Consider the following 17,919-nt stretch of genomic DNA (forward strand, 5'->3'; position numbering starts at 1 on the left):
CCATTGAAATTTGGAACCCTAACATTGATCCTGACACCCTTGAGTTTGTCCCCGTTTTGTGATTAAAACCCCCTTGGTGCTGTCCTACATCGTGCCCTGACATCATACCGCACCCTCAGCACCCTCCCACATTTAATACACACTCCTATCATTTTGCAATGCAGTCCTTTATTCATACCATTGTTTTCCAACATGGAGTAAAGCGTCCTTGTCCTTTCCAAACTAACTCTTACAGATTTACTCATACCGTACGATCTGGGATCAGACCCTACACACTGCAAAAAACATCCATCTCAGCAAGTCTTTTTTTTTTATATATACTACTAAATTGGCAGACAAATAGATTAATTAGCAATCTACTAGAAAGTCTTTTTTCTAGTCTAACCTTGTTTTCTGTTTCAAGTCTGTCTTCCTTGGAGATTTCCTCCAAGAATGGCTGCAGGCCAGTTTGATACCAAATGATCTTAATGGTAAACAGCTTGATAAGCATCATAAATGGAGTTTTTTTGCAGCACATCCTGACATCATTCCCTGCCGTCCATGCACGTAGGCCTCATACATTGTTACCGTCTCAACAATGTGCATCACATTCATTCTCTTCCCTTGACTGTCATATTGTGGCCTCCTCCAGTACTTTGTGCTCACGACAGTTTGGTGGCCCCCTACCCAGCAGGGTGTTGGTGTGTTATACTTACCAAGTCTGCATGTGTATGATGTGTCCCCCCCCCCCTCCCCCAGCGCTGAAAACAAGAGGAAGTCCAAACATGCAGGGAAAAGCCTGAACCCTGAGTGGAACCAGACTGTCATCTATAAGAATATCCACCTGGAGCAGGTACAGAGCATGACGACGGACACAAGGAGTCTAATATTGGGGATTTGAGCATTTATAACTGGCATCAGCCTCTCAATTAGTACTTAATGGAAATACAGTATTTCTTTATGCATAAGTTGTGAATGAAGTAACATTGCAGAATTAGATATATTTTTTGGTGATCAGTTAAATGTTTTATTTTGAATATGATCATGCCATTGTTTAAAATAAGTCGGCATTGAGAAAAGTTGATACTTGTTGAGCATAAGTGTCAAATATAAAGTCTGTGGGCCAAAACCGGCCTGCAAGAGGATCCAGTCTGGCAAAAACCACCAAAGAAATATTAAAAATCTCAGAAACCATTCTTTAAACAAATTCCTTAAGAGAAGCAGACACCAGCAAAGTAGTCTCAAGCCATGCTGTCAGCATGAATTTTTAATAATAACAGGCACAAGTTTTTCAGATATTTCACAGAATTTTCCACCAGAATGTTTCATTAAAATTGAACTATAATATTTTTGACATGCATGTTATATAGAGGCTCTCGGATGACTTCTTTGTGTTTGAGATCCAGCCATCTCTGCTTGGTAATATTTTGAGTTTTTATGGGGAGGAGTGTGTGTTTCATACTTTCTCCAGATCTACAATAATCACATGTGGTGGAAAATACAGGAAAACTCTCAATTTAACCGGTTTCAAGGTTCAATTACCCAAATAAAAATAAACATTGTGATTTGCCAACTTTTCATCAATAATGTCATTGCGAACTTCCCTCTGCTGACTTTGTAGGTAAGGACAAACTGATCACAGCAAAATGAGCCAACTGTTGTTGTCCTTCTTTTTTTTAAACTGCTTAAATGTTCACTTGACCGTGACATAAAGGCAAATTAACCAATTGATATGCCGGTTTGATAATGGTATTACGATTAGATCTTATCATAAAAACCGGGACATCGTTCTGTCAATAGGTCATTTCAAGCTAAAAAATAAACAAAACTATATGCAAGGTTGAATTCTGGACCCACTTTTTAATGTCTACAAAGCTTCTACTGCTTTAATGTTCATTTTAATGTGTATTCCAGTTGAGGAAGAAGACTCTGGAGGTGAGCGTGTGGGACTACGACAAGTGCTCCTCCAATGATTTTCTCGGAGAGGTAATCGTCATTTTTGTTCAAAGATCCTTCATTTAAAAAAAAAAAAAAAAGTTGCGTTAAACTGCCGTGCTTGTTCCCAGGTCCTCATTGATCTGTCGAACACCGCTCAGTTAGACAACATCCCACGCTGGCTTACCCTGAAGGAGCAGAGCGAGGGGGACCACCACAGACGCTCCCACTCGAGCCAGGGCCGGCATGGTTCCTCCAAACCCTCGTCCCAGCACTCCTCCCCTAAGACCACCGGCTCCTCGCACGATATTCAGGATTCCCCCAAATCCTCTGTCATCAAGAGCCGAAGCCACGGGATCTTCCCAGACCCAGCCAAGGGTAGGACACGATGAGTTCCTCTCACCCGGTTGATTAAAACACCGTCACCCACTAACACCCCACCCTCCCCTCCCCTCCCCTCCGGGGCTCTGCTGCTTTTCTATTTCTGTTCTCCCTCCCTCCCTCTGTCCACCTCTCTTTTTAGCTCTCTATTTATCACTGCTTCTTTATCACAGTGTCTGCCTCTGTCCACCGGTTTCTCACTCTGCAATTTTGGTTTTGTTTGCCGACACCTTTCTCTGCTCATTTCTACACCCAGTGTGGCTTCTGCCTCATGCTTTGTTTGCTTTCTCGTGGTTCTGTTTTCTCGCCCGCCATGAAGTCACCCAGCTCCATCCTCCTTCGAACACCGAGGGCAACGTGGCCGTGGAAGGCTTTGAATGCTTCGCTGATTAACAAAAAAAAAAAATTCTCAAAGTAACATTGTAAGAAAACAGAATGACAATGATAATAGATTGTTACTTTATGAGGCAGATACTTCAACGGTTGCACAAGTCAGCAACTTTGCAAAGCCTGTAAATTCCTTAAAAAAATAATAAAATACATACCTTTTTATTTTTTGGGTAATTTGGGTAATTTGGTTGTTTTAGACACGCAGGTGCCCACTATCGAGAAATCTCACAGTAGCCCTGGCACGTCGAAGCCTTCCCCGTCCGAGAGCAGCCAAAGCCACAGCCACCACCACCACCACAGCAGCCACGGACACAGCCAACACTCTCGCTCGCACGGTGCTTCACGCTCCAGCAAAAGCGCCGCACGGCAACAGCACCAGGACACCAGCAATGGAAGCGGCGGGGGCGCTGCCCTAGCAGCGGGCGATGCCCAGCAGCAGTCGCAGCAGCCGCCGCCGCAACGCCTCCAACCAAGTAAACCAAGGCGCAAATAAAGCCTACGCAGCATGGCCTCCTCACTCTCATCTGTTCTACCTTCTGTTGGGTTTTTCTTTTCATTTTCCTTGAGTTTCCCTTCCAGTACTTGGTTTCCTCCTGACCCCCCCCCCCCCACACCCTCTGTTTCTCCTTCCTCGTGCATTAACAGTTTGTCGACCTTCCATCGCTTCTCTTCTGTATGCCTGCACAAGTGTTTAGACGTTTCGAGCCAACATTACACTTGTACAGTAGCACAACGTCTTCTGATTTATTAAACTCTTTAAAATACATATAACCAACCATTTAAATGTACATCTTGTGCAGCGAAAAAGAGAGAAAAAAATTATCCGATTAAAATTAGGTTAGAACTTTTGGGATTTGAGGTAAGTTAGTCTACAATAAATAAAAAAGATCAACAAAACACCTCATGTTTTCTCGGAGGACCAAAGCAGGAAATTATAAATGATGTTACTACATTTAGGACCAGTTTTTAAGATTCGTCCATCCAACTACTAAAACAGAAGAAAGCTGTCACCCCCTTCTCCCTCCCTCCTGAAAATATCATTTACCTGTTTTAATATTTTTTTTATTATTTAATCTCTTTGGAGTTCTTTATGATTTGTGTTGTTTTTTTACGTTGAGGAAAAAAAAAAGGCCAGCATTTCTAAACTCCCTCACTGAGATGGCTGTGCATGCAGTCTGCTACCCCCTTCCTTCCTTCCTTTTTTTTTTATTTGAAAAACTCCTGGACTCACAATGCATCTCAGTCGATGCTGCACACCTTGCCCCTGAGAGGTGTGCAGGGGAGGGGCAAACGTGCACTGCACACTGTGGCTGCATGACAGTTGTCCGTCAAGCTGGCTGCCATGATGAAGATAAACCGCTCTCTGAATCTCCATCTTGCCCCCCCCAACCCCCTCCACTTCCTTCCATCTTGAACTTCGACCCCCCCCCCCCCCCCCCCCCCCCATCCCCGTGACCTTTGTTTCCTGGCGTTGACCCCGCCCCCTTGACATCTGACCTGTGATATACAAACACATCCAGGCCAAAGGGGCCGCCTCTCACTGAGGCACCAGAGACACAGCGTAGTTGGCGTGCTCACCATTCAGAGAGCCCAGTCCGATTGGCTGCCTGCCCTGCCATCAGTTGTGTGGGCCAAAGGGAGCAGAGCAGACGGCAGACACCTGACCCTCAGGAAAGCCGTGTCAGAAGAGAGGCCGCAGAGCATCGGAGGTGAGCGTTTGCACCAAGAGTCTCCTCTCTGTGGTGTGACTGCAGCACAGCTGGAAGCGAGGGGGGAGAAAGAGAGGATGCCGTACTACTAACGCACACCCGCAGGGAGATAGAATGGAGGGGGGGGGGGTTCTTGCAAAGCTTTTTGAAAAGAGACAAGAAAGTCACCACATCACCGGCGATCCATGCGGCGAGACACACTTCCTGTCGGCCACCGACACAGCTCACTAATGCCAGGAGATCAATGCTTCTCGGGGTGTGATTCATTGAGAGTGAACGCTGCGCCACATCTGCGGCGTCACGACTCTCCCGTTGCTTCATTGTACTGCTATTAGTGAGCTTCAGCACTCCGCCGGCGACATCGTGTTGAGTGGCCCTGGAGAAGAGCGTGTCGGCATGGATGCCGTTCTGCATCTCACATCCTCCATACTCTCTCACACCGCCCGAGCAGCAGAATGCTGAAATCTAAAACATTTAAAATCAAACATGCATTTTATTTATTTTTTTATTTATTTTTGTACATTTTCGTAAACGTATTTTTGTGAACAGGACCACCGTGAACATCCTCAACAATTCCTCCAGATCTGACACTTTTTGTAACTTTACTTGCTAAATTCCAGACATCTGAACACTATTTATATTCCATACAGAGGACTAACAACGTCAGCAGGATCTTTGTGCCTCTCATTGAGTCTGCATAACATATAAATGTGATTTATTTGCTTTGTGTTAGCTTTATATGCGTACTTTTTACTGTTGAGTCTTTGTTCAGATAATGATTTAAGATATATTGTCTATCCATATGCTTGTTGCAAGTCCTCAATGTCTGCCTTGCTATTCATTACAGTCCAGTCTAGTGTCGTGTGCCTTGAACAAGCCTCGCTTTTTGAATGTGGCATTAATCATTTTCGGTATTAAATGTGGATCGTGATGGATTTCCATTGCAGAAAAAAAAGAAAATTAACTGATGCTTCTTGGCCCAGGAGTACTTGGAACCAGCAGAAGTGCAAGTTGACATTATTTCCCTTTATCGTGATGCGTGTGGTCGTATCTCCACACAGCTCGGACGAGCTACAGATCCGGGGACGCTCCGGTCACGGCAGCCTCGTTGGACAGCGGCCTGAGCGGCAGCGCCTACAGCTTATTGGACGAAGAAGGGGAGGCAAATGAGGTGGACAGTGCCATCTTCCAGGTGCCTCGATTGTAAGTTCCCATCCACAGTTTGAACACGTCTATCGAGTATTTAACCCTCACTGCTCCTGAACACCTATAGTGAAATCAAACGATCTGCTCGTCATATGTTGTGTATTTAACAACATTTTAATGTTTTCTTTTCTTTTCTTTTGTCTGTTCTCAGTGGAAAGATCCCAAACGGCACAGATGGCATGAAATCTACAGGACTCAGTGACTCTGAAGGTTAAAAAGCCTTTTTTTTTTTTTTGCAGTACATGTATGTCAAACGTTTCTTGATTAAGCTGTTTAAATGCATTAATGGTGGTGGTGTTGATTTATGTTGCCTCAAGCAACAACGTTTTAACTTTATGTAAAATCCTGCAGTACAGCCATGAATTACTCATTGAAGTATTTATGCATTTTGCTTTTCTCTTTCCATCTCTTCAAGATAGTTTCTTTTCATGTATTTGGGAAAAAAAAGATTTATTATAACCCATTCACATCACGCATTACCACATTTACAGGTTATTACCTTCAGTTTTTTTTTCTATTAATCCGATTCATTGTTCCTTTTTTCCTTGAGAGCTACTGAGTCACGGTATTATGACTAATATAGTGGTGCAATGATGACCTTTAAAAGCAGCAGAGACCCGAGGTTTGTTATCTTGCTCACAAATTGACTGAAAAGTGTGAGACACACATGCACTTCTACTTATTCACAGCCTTTTTCTTTTTAACTTTATTTTTTTTATCATCTGCTGTTAGTCATTGCCTATATTGCTTTATCTTTTTATAACACGCACACACACACACACACACACACACACACACACACACACACACACACACACACACACACACACACACACACACACACACACACACACACACACACACACTTGCAGAGAGCTGTATTTTTATCATTTAATTGGACACCACATTGACTTACATTGATTTATTTAGAAGAAAATAACCCAGAACCTTACCTAAACTGAGGGCTGACCTCACACAACCTTACCCACATCTCCACATGGAGACATAATGATTTACATTATGGATTTTTGTCCCAGTAGGGCGTTAAATACACCACAATGCAACCCTGTAGACAGATTTATGTCCTCGCAACAGGAGTAATAAAAGTACACACACACACACACACACACACATTTATCATTTGCCAGAGTGTTGTTGATCCAGCTTCTACAGTTGTTATTGCCTGTCGGTGGGCTGCGGCTCAGTTGTAGGTTGTGAGGTTGTAAACTTGATCTCTCCTCTGTTCCTACGTTGATGTGTCCTTGAACAAGACTCCGAACCTCAAACTGCTCCTTTGGTGTGTGAACAATTTAGAGGGCTGCTGAATCAGTAGAAATCCTATAAAAGTGTAAAATCCATTAGACATTTCAGTTTCCAATGTTTGATATTACTCAACCTGTAATTATAAATTTTGTCCACTAGGGGTCAGCAACTGTGAAAGATGAAGTTATATTTCAGAGTGAGATTGGAGGGGTGTATTATTGCAAGGACAATTGTGTTGTTTTGTTTTTTGTTTTTTAGTTTACAAGTTATAATCCACCAAACAGATTTTTTATTTGTATTTGTTTTTTTTACATTGCACATAGATTTGTTCCTTAAATTGGATTATTTTTGACAAAGTGGGGCTCAAACTGGAGCTTTTTACATTACATTACATTTACGTGTGTGCGTGTGCGTGTGCGTGTGCGTGTGTGTGTGTGTTTGTGTTTAGGCAAGACTCAGGTAATGGGTGAGATCAAGATTGCGTTGAAGAAGGAGATGAAGACGGAGGGTGAACATCTGGTCCTTGAGATTCTTCAATGCCGCAACATCACCTACAAGTTCAAGAGTCCAGACCACCTGCCTGGTAATCAAAAAGATACCCGTTGATATTCTTCCTATAATATTCAGAGGGTTTATTTTTTTTGTTTTGTTTTTTTAACTGAGATTTTTAATGAGGCATATAATGTTTTACATTTGACAGCTGGGAAGCCCACACTGACACTTGTTCTGGCATCTCACCACGAGTGTTTGCCAGTTTGTTTGTTTTTTTAATGGTTGCAGCACAACTGTCATCTCTTTCTTTTTCAGCCCACATTTGATTATAGTACATCAAACTCATATACTCACTGTAAATACATACACACAGCGTAAACAAAAATAAAACTGAGGTGAGATTAGCTCAATGTTGAACAGAAAAAGAACAGCTCATGTTATTTTAATCAGGAGCAGCTTAATAAAATATTAAGAAAAGTGGCCATGAAAATGAAATGCTAAAAATGTATTGATTTTGAATAATAAGCAATACAAGGCCAGTAGTGGTTTACATCACCTCAGCAAAATTAACCAAGTTTGATTCCCAGCTATGTGATCTTTGTGTGGAATTTGCATTTTCTTGTTAATCCTGAGGCTATTGTCATCCTCAAAGAATTCAAAAATGTTATCAGCCTGATTGTTAACTCTAAATCTGACCATTTGTGCAAGTAAAATAATATATCTCTATTTGCGGTGGTCCTGGAAAGCGGTTGAGGGTGTATACAACACTGTCAAATTGTATAAAGCTTGAAAAGTTATGAAGCAACTGAGCTGAAAGCGAGACTTGTTCAGAAAATGTATGAAGCACTTGATCATCCAGCAGTTTAGCACTACGGTTGTTGAAAATATAGCCGTATAAATCAGTGCTGAGACAAACTGCTCGTAACCGCGACTGCGAAACACTGCACAGACACCTTCTTTGGTCTGTTCTGTAGAATCAGGAGTCTCTTTCCTTGAGGAAAAACACAGATTGCGGCCCCTCTCGCCTCCTCTTGTAAGATTTACATCCTAATGCCCAAGCTGGCGGCGACTTGTTTGATTTGCATTTTCGCTTCCAGATGGGACCTGTACACAGAGATTTATCGCCGTCGTCAATGTATGGTTGTTCGGAAACACATCATTTCTCTCAGTGACTCACAACATTAACAGTTTGGTATATTGTCGCTTTCAGAAAATGGTAAGGAGTTGTTGTTGTTTTTTTTGCTGGGTTTTTTTTCTTGGTTTTAGTGACTTTATTGAATTTATCACCACAGACATCGTGGGGTTTATGAAAGAAATTGAAATGCTCATCATAGCATGACACCAGCCTCATTCAGGTGTGTGTGTGTGTGTGTGTGTCTGTGCCTCACAGATCTTTACGTGAAGCTCTACGTGGTGAATATCGCCACCCAGAAGAGGATCATCAAGAAGAAGACCAGAGTGTGTCGGCACGACCGCGAGCCGTCTTTTAATGAAACTTTCCGCTTTTGTATGAATCCCACCGGACACTCACTCCAGGTAATCAATCAATCATTCAATCCAACTTATTGTGCTCCACGTGGTTAAATAGCGTCTCTGTTGCTGTCTATGTTCAGTCCCACGTATCTAAACTAACCCATCGCAAATCACTTCTGACATTCATCTCCATCCAGTCCACCCAGCCAATAGAAAACACGTATAACTAAAAATACATAATAGAAAGCTGCAAACTTGAAAAATAACTTTTTTTTTTTTTTTTTCTTAACATGGCTTGCTTTTTATATTGTGGATCAAATTCTCTCAACAAGAGGATCCTATCCAGCCTTGCAAAGTGTAGAAATAACAAATTTGTCCACTGCAGGTTGAGATATTTCAGGAAAAGTAGAAGAAGAAGAAAAAAACAACAACAACAACAACGGTCAAAATCTGAACTGAACAGCAACCGGTCGTGATAACAATGATCAGCAGGAGATCAGTGATGCAGCAGTAAAATCTACTGTCGCTACTCAGCTGCCAACAAATGAATGTATTTCTGAAAAATGTCAGCAAATTTGGACTTTTAAAAACACGTGGACACAAATTTTGCACTCAAACTCGGTTTTCCATATTTTCTCTTCCATCAACTTGAGCCGTTTGTGTCGCCTGAAATAAAATATCACATGACGCACATTCTGTTTATTTATTCATTTTGTCTCAGCTGTTCCTCGTGTCCAACGGTGGCAAGTTCATGAAGAAGACCCTGATCGGGGAGGCCTACGTGTGGCTGGACAAGGTGGACCTGCGGAAGCGAGTGGTGAGCTGGCACAAGCTGCTCGCCAGCACGGCTCAGATCCACTCGTAGGAAGCGGGAAATCTCAAGAAGTGAAAGCAAGAGATTCACAGGAGGGTACCAAAACGTCTCCTCCTTCAGTCTTTTGCTTTCAGAGTTCAGACAGCCGGACTTTCCAACGTTGTTGTTTTTTTTTTTAAAACACGGATTTCCCTCAGCTTAGAGGAAGCGGTGATGTGTTTACAGGACATGAACACATGTTTACAGGACAGTTCAGTGTACAGCAGTATAGCCGGCGCTGGGGAGAAGAACACAGGCGCTGAGCTCAGAGGTTCAAGCGCGAAATCAACCAGGTATTACACACTTTATTTTACAGGAAAAAACACAGACACACACAAACACACACGCCCATGCACTCAGTTACTTTTTTGGCAATTTTGCACACCCATCATTCACCCTGGAGAGAAACTTTTAACTCTAATAGATACAGGGAATGGACTCGCTTGTAGATTCTTATTTATTTACATAGATGTTTTATCCATTTTAAGACTCCTCATTGCTTTAACTAAGATCCGCAGAACTTTATTCATTTACAAAGCATTTCGGGAATAGAATAATGAAGACTCTGTTACAGGGACCTCCTATTTATTTTTGTATTATGATATCAGCGTAGAGTTCTATCATTTGTCTTCTCAATCAAATACTAAAAGTATATTTTATAACACACTACCTATCATTCCAATTCAAAAGAAATAGCCGCAAGCATGTTTTTGACTTAATTTCCACAAACTACTTGTCTCGCACCCTTCCCACCAGAGTTCTATCAAATGATGGTTTGATAATGCCTCAGTATCAATATATATTCAAATTGGAAACTATATATGTTGTGCGCATGAGTTTATCTATTTGGTATGGAGTGCCACATGTTTTACTCAGAAAAAAAAAATTACCTCTAAGGTACAATTTGTATATAGTGAAGTGTCATAGGTGGACATTAATTCTAACTTATATAAATAGATTTATAGATATCTCTATCACAGACAATCGAGTCTTGATGATTGTGGCATAGACGTTTTATTTACCCATGATGCCCCTTAGAATGTGAGATGTTTTACCACATGAGATTTAAGCATTTCCTCACTTTTGTTCCTCGTGAGATCCAAGCACATTTAGATTCTTACATGAGCTTTTGTTCGCAAGGGCAGTCAACCCAACAATGCGCGCTTTTGTGGTATTTTGCACTTTTTCTGCTTAGAATGTATAACTAACATCACCATCATCATCATTCTGGTAACAAAAAGAGATTTTTTTTTTTTTTAAATCCCCCAAAGTGAGGAAGTAGAATAAGGAAATGGCAACACCGGGAAGCGACTAAAAAGGCAAAAGTGCCAGAAACTATCCTCAAAAAAGCCGTATTATCACTAATACTATCCTAAGATACAGCATTTCTATCACTGTAGCATGTTTTTTTTTTTTTTTTGTCATGTCCTCACTGTAAATTGTGTCTTAAATTATTTACTTTATTATTAAGTCATAATGAAAAGGTCTTCAGGTATATTTTGGAGCTGGTTCATTCAACATTTAAAGTCAAACCAGGCAGTGAAACTTTACTCTGAGTGATTTCTATGCAACATCTGCTGTGTAAAGGTAGTAACTGCATCTTGGCTTACCAGAAATGTGACAAAAAAAAACAACCACATTGACATTGAGTTTAATTTTGCACTGCTGTGTTTTCATATCTTTTACCAAATGGTTACTGCTTTAATATGATTTTTCAATTATTTCACATGAGATTTGTTTTGTATTGCTATATGAATTTTATTTATTGCCTGAGGCTATTTCATATGTTGTATTATATTTGTTTACAGTACATATCAGGTGTACAGAGTAAAAAAACAAAAAGAAAAATGCGATAAGTTTTGATTTTATACACAATGTAGTGCTTGTTTACAATGTTTAGAGGGCCTGAAACTCAGAGAACCAACATTTTTGCCCTTGTGCACGAACATACACTCACATATTTAAAGAAAATGGTCACGTAGCGATGTAGCTATGAATCAAGGTTTAAAAAAAACAAAAAAAACAACAATTTTTACATTCCTATTCAAATAAACTTCATCTTGATATGCACTTCCCATATTGAAAATGATCCATTTCCACATATGTGTATGAGAAACGACCCCCCCCCCCCCACCAAAAACAAAAAAACAAAAACAGAGAACTTTGTAATCAGTGGACATTATACCTGAAACAGTCGTAGTTTTAAGCTAAGTGTGTGTGAGTTTTTTGTTTGTTTTGTTTTTATTCATTTAACACTCATGTGCTTGTATGTGTCGCATCTTCATACCAAACTCATGCATGTCATCGGCTCTAGTGCATATGTCTTATTTTAAGTGTTGTCTGTCGGACTATCAGCTCTGAAATCTCTCGTAACACACGTTGAATTGTGCACACACACGCACATGCACACACACACACACACACACACCCGCACACACACACACACTCTCACAGATGCCATCTCTCTATTTCCAACGTTGTAAATACATAGCTTTTTTATACTGGGGTTTGGGAAGCAATAGGTCTTTTAGCAGACTAAAAATACAAAACAAAAACAAAACAAGGTATGTGAACGTAGAAGGGGGGAAAAAAGAAAGGTAGTTTTTCTCTAGATCACTGTACAGCAGAGAGACTGGGAGATGAGCTTGTGTCTGTCTGTGGGGACCCAGATTTACCCGACCCTTTACACTAAACACTAAAGGTTTACCAGAGTCTCTAACACAGAAGTCTATCTTAACAACTCGAGTAGTTGCAGGAGAATATAAATGTGCTCACACTGGATGTTGCATGTTTCGTTGGTGGTTCATACTATTTTTGTGTCCAGATATTATTAAAGAAGAAAAAAAAAAAAAAACAAGACCGTGATAGAGGGAGATATTGAACAAAAATGTTATAAAGGGGGGGAAATTATGAAGAAAAATCTATAATTATTGGCGATGTATGCTGACTGTACAAAGATTATGCTTGTAAAACCTGTCTGGTTTTTCACTTGTAAGTAAACCTAATAAAATCTACTGTCATGGTTTTGTGATTGTATACAGGAGGTATTGATAAATTATGCAAAATGTGCTGTAAAAATGGCTGTTGCCCCATGTCTAAATATTAAATATCAGTACAAAGGAAGTGGTGTTGCTGTCTATTGACTCATTACATTACTCAACATTACACAGTTTGAGGTTAAAACTACGTTTTTATTTTGCATGATTCCAGTACAAATTGACGAACGGGTCTCACGGATCTTGTAGTAACAACAAATAGCCACCAGGTGGAGCCGGAATGCTTTCAGACTTGTGTGACCGTGCAGCCTGAAGCGCTGATTACACAGGTGAGTTCACTTAATCTGAGTAAAATCACCTGCAGCAACGAAAAGCAGCGGTGACCAGCTGGTCTGTTTGATTACAAACTGGAACCTTTAGTGCAGTTTTCACGTTCTCCAGATGTGGGCCTTTATAAGTTTTCTTCACAGAGTCCATGAACGTGCATTTGAGGTGAGTTGGTGACTAAATTACCTGTCTGTGTGTCTGTCTCCACGTCAATGGATAGACCTTGTGTATCAGACTCTCCACCTACAATCCCCCAGTGTGTTTTTGTGTCGATGCCTTCATATTTTCAGAGACCCCAGACTGTGTGTGTGGGTGTGACGGGTCGTATGTGTCAGCACCTGCTCAATGTTGATTCTGCACCTGCACATTTTACAGTCTCACCCATATTTTTTTTTTTTTTTATAAATCAGAACTATGATTATCAGTGTTTAGTTTTTGCATGAAAGGTTGAAATGTGCCAATATATAAATATTGATGGAAATAATGCTAAACAACCTTAAATCTGTATTAATTCAATAAAATTAAACCACTACTATGAAAAACCTTGTTTTGAATGTAATAGCCCATCAATCTAGAATATAGAGCCATGGTCATGACTTCAGAATAGTCGAAATGCTTGGGTTGATTGCTGCCGCCTGCCCTTAGTAATGATGATGAATGTAGGAACCCTTCATCATGGGGGATGATATAATTGTGTCTTTGTATGGACACCTGTTGCCAACACCCATAGAAGGATATGAACTCTGTAGGGGGGCTAAAACGACTGGCAGAGGGTTTCAACTGTACTTTTAAATAGATAAAACGTGTTATATATATATAGCAGAGCACTAAGCTCTTGCCACAAGCTATTCGGGATGTGTGACAGCTGACTTATTTGCAGTGGTTTGGTTCAAGGGGATCATTTACTTTTGAAAAATCGACACTGCCATTTTTTTCATTTATTCTCACTGCTCGGTGAAGCTTTTAGCGATCCCTTAATGTTTTGCTAAATATAAACTTTTATGAATGATTGTCTTGTGACGTCTGCCTTGTCGGGCTACTGTATTGAATGTTTGATCCCACCTTCATATTTTGGGTATCAACAGAGACCTTCCTGTCACATGCTTCCTCTGTAACCTTCCTTGAACTATTATAATGAATTAAAGCGAGCCTTCCTTTATGTACAGGATGTTTGAATTGTCTACTTTAAAATGTCTATAACCAATCTACAGAACTCAAAAGATGGGAATCTGGACAGTATTATTCTCTATTAATTTAAATGGCTATTGCTGACTGGTCTTTTACTTACTGCAATAAACTTGCTCCCACCGAGGCTCTCCAAGTGTTCAGTCCCAGGGATGTCGCAAGAAGACAAAAAGCACTGAAGGACACGATCGTGTGCTTCTTGCTGAAAATGTTAACAGTTTGATCAAAGCTTCTCTCTGGGTCCCCGTCTGTTGTCTACATTATTCCCTTTCAGTCTCTCCCTCGTGTTTTATGTTCCCGTGTTGTCTTTCATATCCACCCTCTCCATACCACGTCTCTTTCTTGATGGATCCCTCAGATCCTTCACATCTAAAGATGTTTGTTCCTCTCCTTTTGCCTTCAAAAGATATGGCCGGCATCAGATGAGGGAGGGAGGGAGGGAGGTGTGGGGGGTTAAGAACACGCTGCTGTCGTCCTGCGTTTCTGATTCACCGAGTGTCGCGGCTGATCGAGACGACAGAGATCTGGCGAGGCCGCATCAGGAGACGTCGCCGGATGCATCAGCCCGTTCAAGGTCAGCCGGCGGTTACGCATCCATCCACCGTGGCCTGATCTCCAAACGGCAGTCGTCAACATTCAATTGAGGGGGTCACTTGGATATTTTCCTCTCTCAAAGGGGGTTTGATTATTACTGCTGAGGGCATTACCCTGAGGAAGATCAAACGTATTTTGTCAATGTTAATGCCGAGGTGAGGGTGAATAACCTTCATTGTAGCTGTGATGTGGCTCTGTACGCTGGTATGTCTGTTCGTCAACAGGTTGAGCCAGCTCTTTCTGGTCAGACTGAAATAACCTGACTTCTTTTAAGGGAACTGTAGAGAAGTGGTAGTTGGCACTGTCCATGAGAAGAGATGATAAAATCATTTCAACTTCTTAGATCTTTTTTTCTAGACTTGGTGGCTTTCTGCGCTGTGCTCGAGGGACAATTCAAAGAGGAATGTGTGCTGTGTTTATGAAGACTTTGCATTGTTACATGTCAGTAAGATGACCCTGGTTTGACCTTTGTGTAGAGTTGCATGTTTTACCTGTGATTGCCAACGTAAATAGATCTCAGTCCACATACAACAGGACAAATACAACAGCAAATCAACTGGAATACTAAATGTGTAAAGTCGATATTTACAGCATTTGCAATTTACTAATTTACTGTCTCTGCAATGCACCTGGCGATCATGTACTTCAGCCCAGAGTCAGGCCGGCTTGTCTCTAGCTCCCCCGTTACTCACTTGGATAAATGAATCGGTGAATGAATGATTGCTAAACATTCCAGCATTTGTGGTGTGTGTCTTGTAAGGTCGCCAGCAGGTTAGTTTCACATTTGCTATTAAAGAGCTCAGGCTATTATTGATTTAATCTTTAAAATTAGTCTTTGTATTCACTTGTGGCATGACATGGTTTTTAGATGAAATCTATATTCAATGTAAATGTTACTATGTCTGGTGAAAAATGGATGTGAAACTGAAAAGAATACGCTCACGTTGATGCAAAAGCAGACTTTTGATAACACTTCTTTTCTCAACAGTAAAATTAAATTAAAAAACCTTGTGGATCTGGATTCAATTTTTTTTCTTGCTAAATTAGTTTTCGTGACATCTGGAAAAGTTCAGATGTCAAGATGATGCACAGATGGGGCTGTGCATCATCTGAAGACTCTTGATATTAGATTATGGTTGTCTGGAAATGTGACTGGGAGTTGCGGACTGGATGCAAACTATAAGGCTGTGCATCATCAGCTGTCCAGATGGATTCATTTGAAGTATAGCGCCTATGTTACAGCCACCTGTGGTAGACGCCTGTAAGTATTCTACAAGTGGTTTGGTTATATTGGCAAAAATCCCAAGGACTTCTGGTGAGGATTATCTGTCAAATGACAAGGACAAAAAGCTCAATTCAATTTTGTAGGAAGGAAACAAGATTTTGTAAGTACGAAAAAGAAAATGGGGCAGGACAGCGAGGACCCTTCATATCCAATCACCTCACATCCCCCTGAAGACTTCCCGTCACTGGATGCCTGTTTCACCCCGAGGCTTTCCTTGGCTGGGCCATAACTTCTCCTCCTGACAGAATAGCTTTCACTAATAGTAATGTGATCAGTCAGTGCACAGAGGGGACCGAGGCTGCCCTTGTCCCGAGTGAGACATCATATCACACACACCCGGCATCACGTCTCTCTCACTGAGCCAACAAGGTGTAACCACAGTGGCCATGACCACGCAAAACGCGAAAGTCAGATGTTTGTTTTCAATTCATTCATTGGGATCTAAAGCGGTGTGTCAATAAGGATGCAAAGTGAATGGCATAGATCTGAAGCAATGTAGGACAGAGCAATCAAGTGCAGATTATTTCCTGAAAAAAATAGATCTCAAGATGTACAATACTACTGTTATAGTAGTATTGTAAGTAGTATAGAAGTATAATATTTCCATGAAGATGAAGCAAAAACACAAAATGGAAATCGGACAATAAGTTATTGTCCTGAGCAGAATAGGTTTGTATCATCTGCAAAAATAACCATTTTCAAATGTTTTTGGTACACAACAAATATTATTTTCAGGAAAGAATAAATAATTTTGGTCCTAAAACAGAACCTTGGGGGATGCCGCAACATAAAGTTGTTTTTTTTAATTATACAGTTCCTTTAATGTTTCCCAATTGTACTTTCTCTAACAAAATCCATCACTGCTCGAGATGTCGACCTATTTCTACGAAACCCACACTGTTGATAATTTGGTATTTTATATTTGTCAAGGTCATCTCCTTCTTACCTCTCTCACCTGCCTCTCTCTCAAATCTTTTTGTTTTGGCAGTTTCTTTTTGTCCTCTCCCATACTGTCTAAGCACTGCACGTCCTCGTGGTTTTCCGTGATCTCAGTTTTGGAAAAGCTGGCAAAGTTCACCAAAGCCTTTTGGAGTTCAAGAATTACAGTGGGGCAAAAAAGTATTTAGTCAGCCACCAATTGTGCAAGTTCTCCCACTTAAAAAGATGAGGGAGGCCTGTCATTTTCATCATAGGTATACCTCAACTATGAGAAAAAAAATCCATAAAATCACATTGTTTGATTTTTAAAGAATTTATTTGCAAATAAAGCTCACAGACCTGTAACTCCTTCTTTAAGAGGCTCCTCTGTCCTCCACTCGTTACCTGTAATAATGGCACCTGTTTGAACTGGTTATCAGTATGAAAGACACCTGTCCACAACCTCAAACAGTCACACTCCAAACTCCACTATGGCCAAGACCAAAGAGCTGTCAAAGGACAACAGAAATCAAATTGTAGACCTGCACCGGGCTGGGAAGACTGAATCTGCAATAGGTAAGCAGCTCGGTGTGAAGAAATCAACTGTGGGAGCAATTATTTGAAAATGGAAGACATACAAGACCACTGATAATCTCCCTCGATCTGGGGCTCCAGGCAAGATCTCACCCCGTGGGGTCAAAATGATCACAAGAACGGTGAGCAAAAACCCCAGAAGCACACGGGGGGACCTAGTGAATGACCTGCAGAGAGCTGGGACCAAAGTAACAAAGGCTACCGTCAGTAACACACTATGCCGCCAGGGACTCAAATCCTGCAGTGCCAGACGTGTCCCCCTGCTTCAGCCAGGACATGTCCAGGCCCATCTGAAGTTTGCTAGAGAGCATTTGGACGATCCAGAAGAGGATTGGGAGA

The 17,919-nt window shown here is 41.1% G+C and overlaps 1 protein-coding gene across 1 annotated transcript in view; it reads left to right on the top strand.

The window, feature by feature from the left end:
• The window catches only part of pcloa (piccolo presynaptic cytomatrix protein a), a gene marked incomplete at both ends in the record, with an annotated part of 52,298 nt that extends 42,605 nt beyond the window's left edge, over positions 1–9,693 (top strand). Inside the window, 9 exons of the mRNA XM_080518149.1 lie at positions 739–832; positions 1,894–1,965; positions 2,046–2,292; positions 2,883–3,158; positions 5,456–5,597; positions 5,752–5,810; positions 7,312–7,446; positions 8,746–8,891; positions 9,550–9,693. Coding sequence (XP_080374275.1) covers positions 739–832; positions 1,894–1,965; positions 2,046–2,292; positions 2,883–3,158; positions 5,456–5,597; positions 5,752–5,810; positions 7,312–7,446; positions 8,746–8,891; positions 9,550–9,693 — 1,315 coding nt within the window. The remainder of the gene's footprint in view (positions 1–738; positions 833–1,893; positions 1,966–2,045; positions 2,293–2,882; positions 3,159–5,455; positions 5,598–5,751; positions 5,811–7,311; positions 7,447–8,745; positions 8,892–9,549) is intronic.
• Between the last annotated feature and the right edge of the window lie 8,226 nt (positions 9,694–17,919).

The sequence above is a fragment of the Blennius ocellaris genome, assembly GCF_963422515.1.
Source record: "Blennius ocellaris genome assembly, chromosome: 22".
Taxonomy (NCBI): domain Eukaryota; kingdom Metazoa; phylum Chordata; class Actinopteri; order Blenniiformes; family Blenniidae; genus Blennius; species Blennius ocellaris.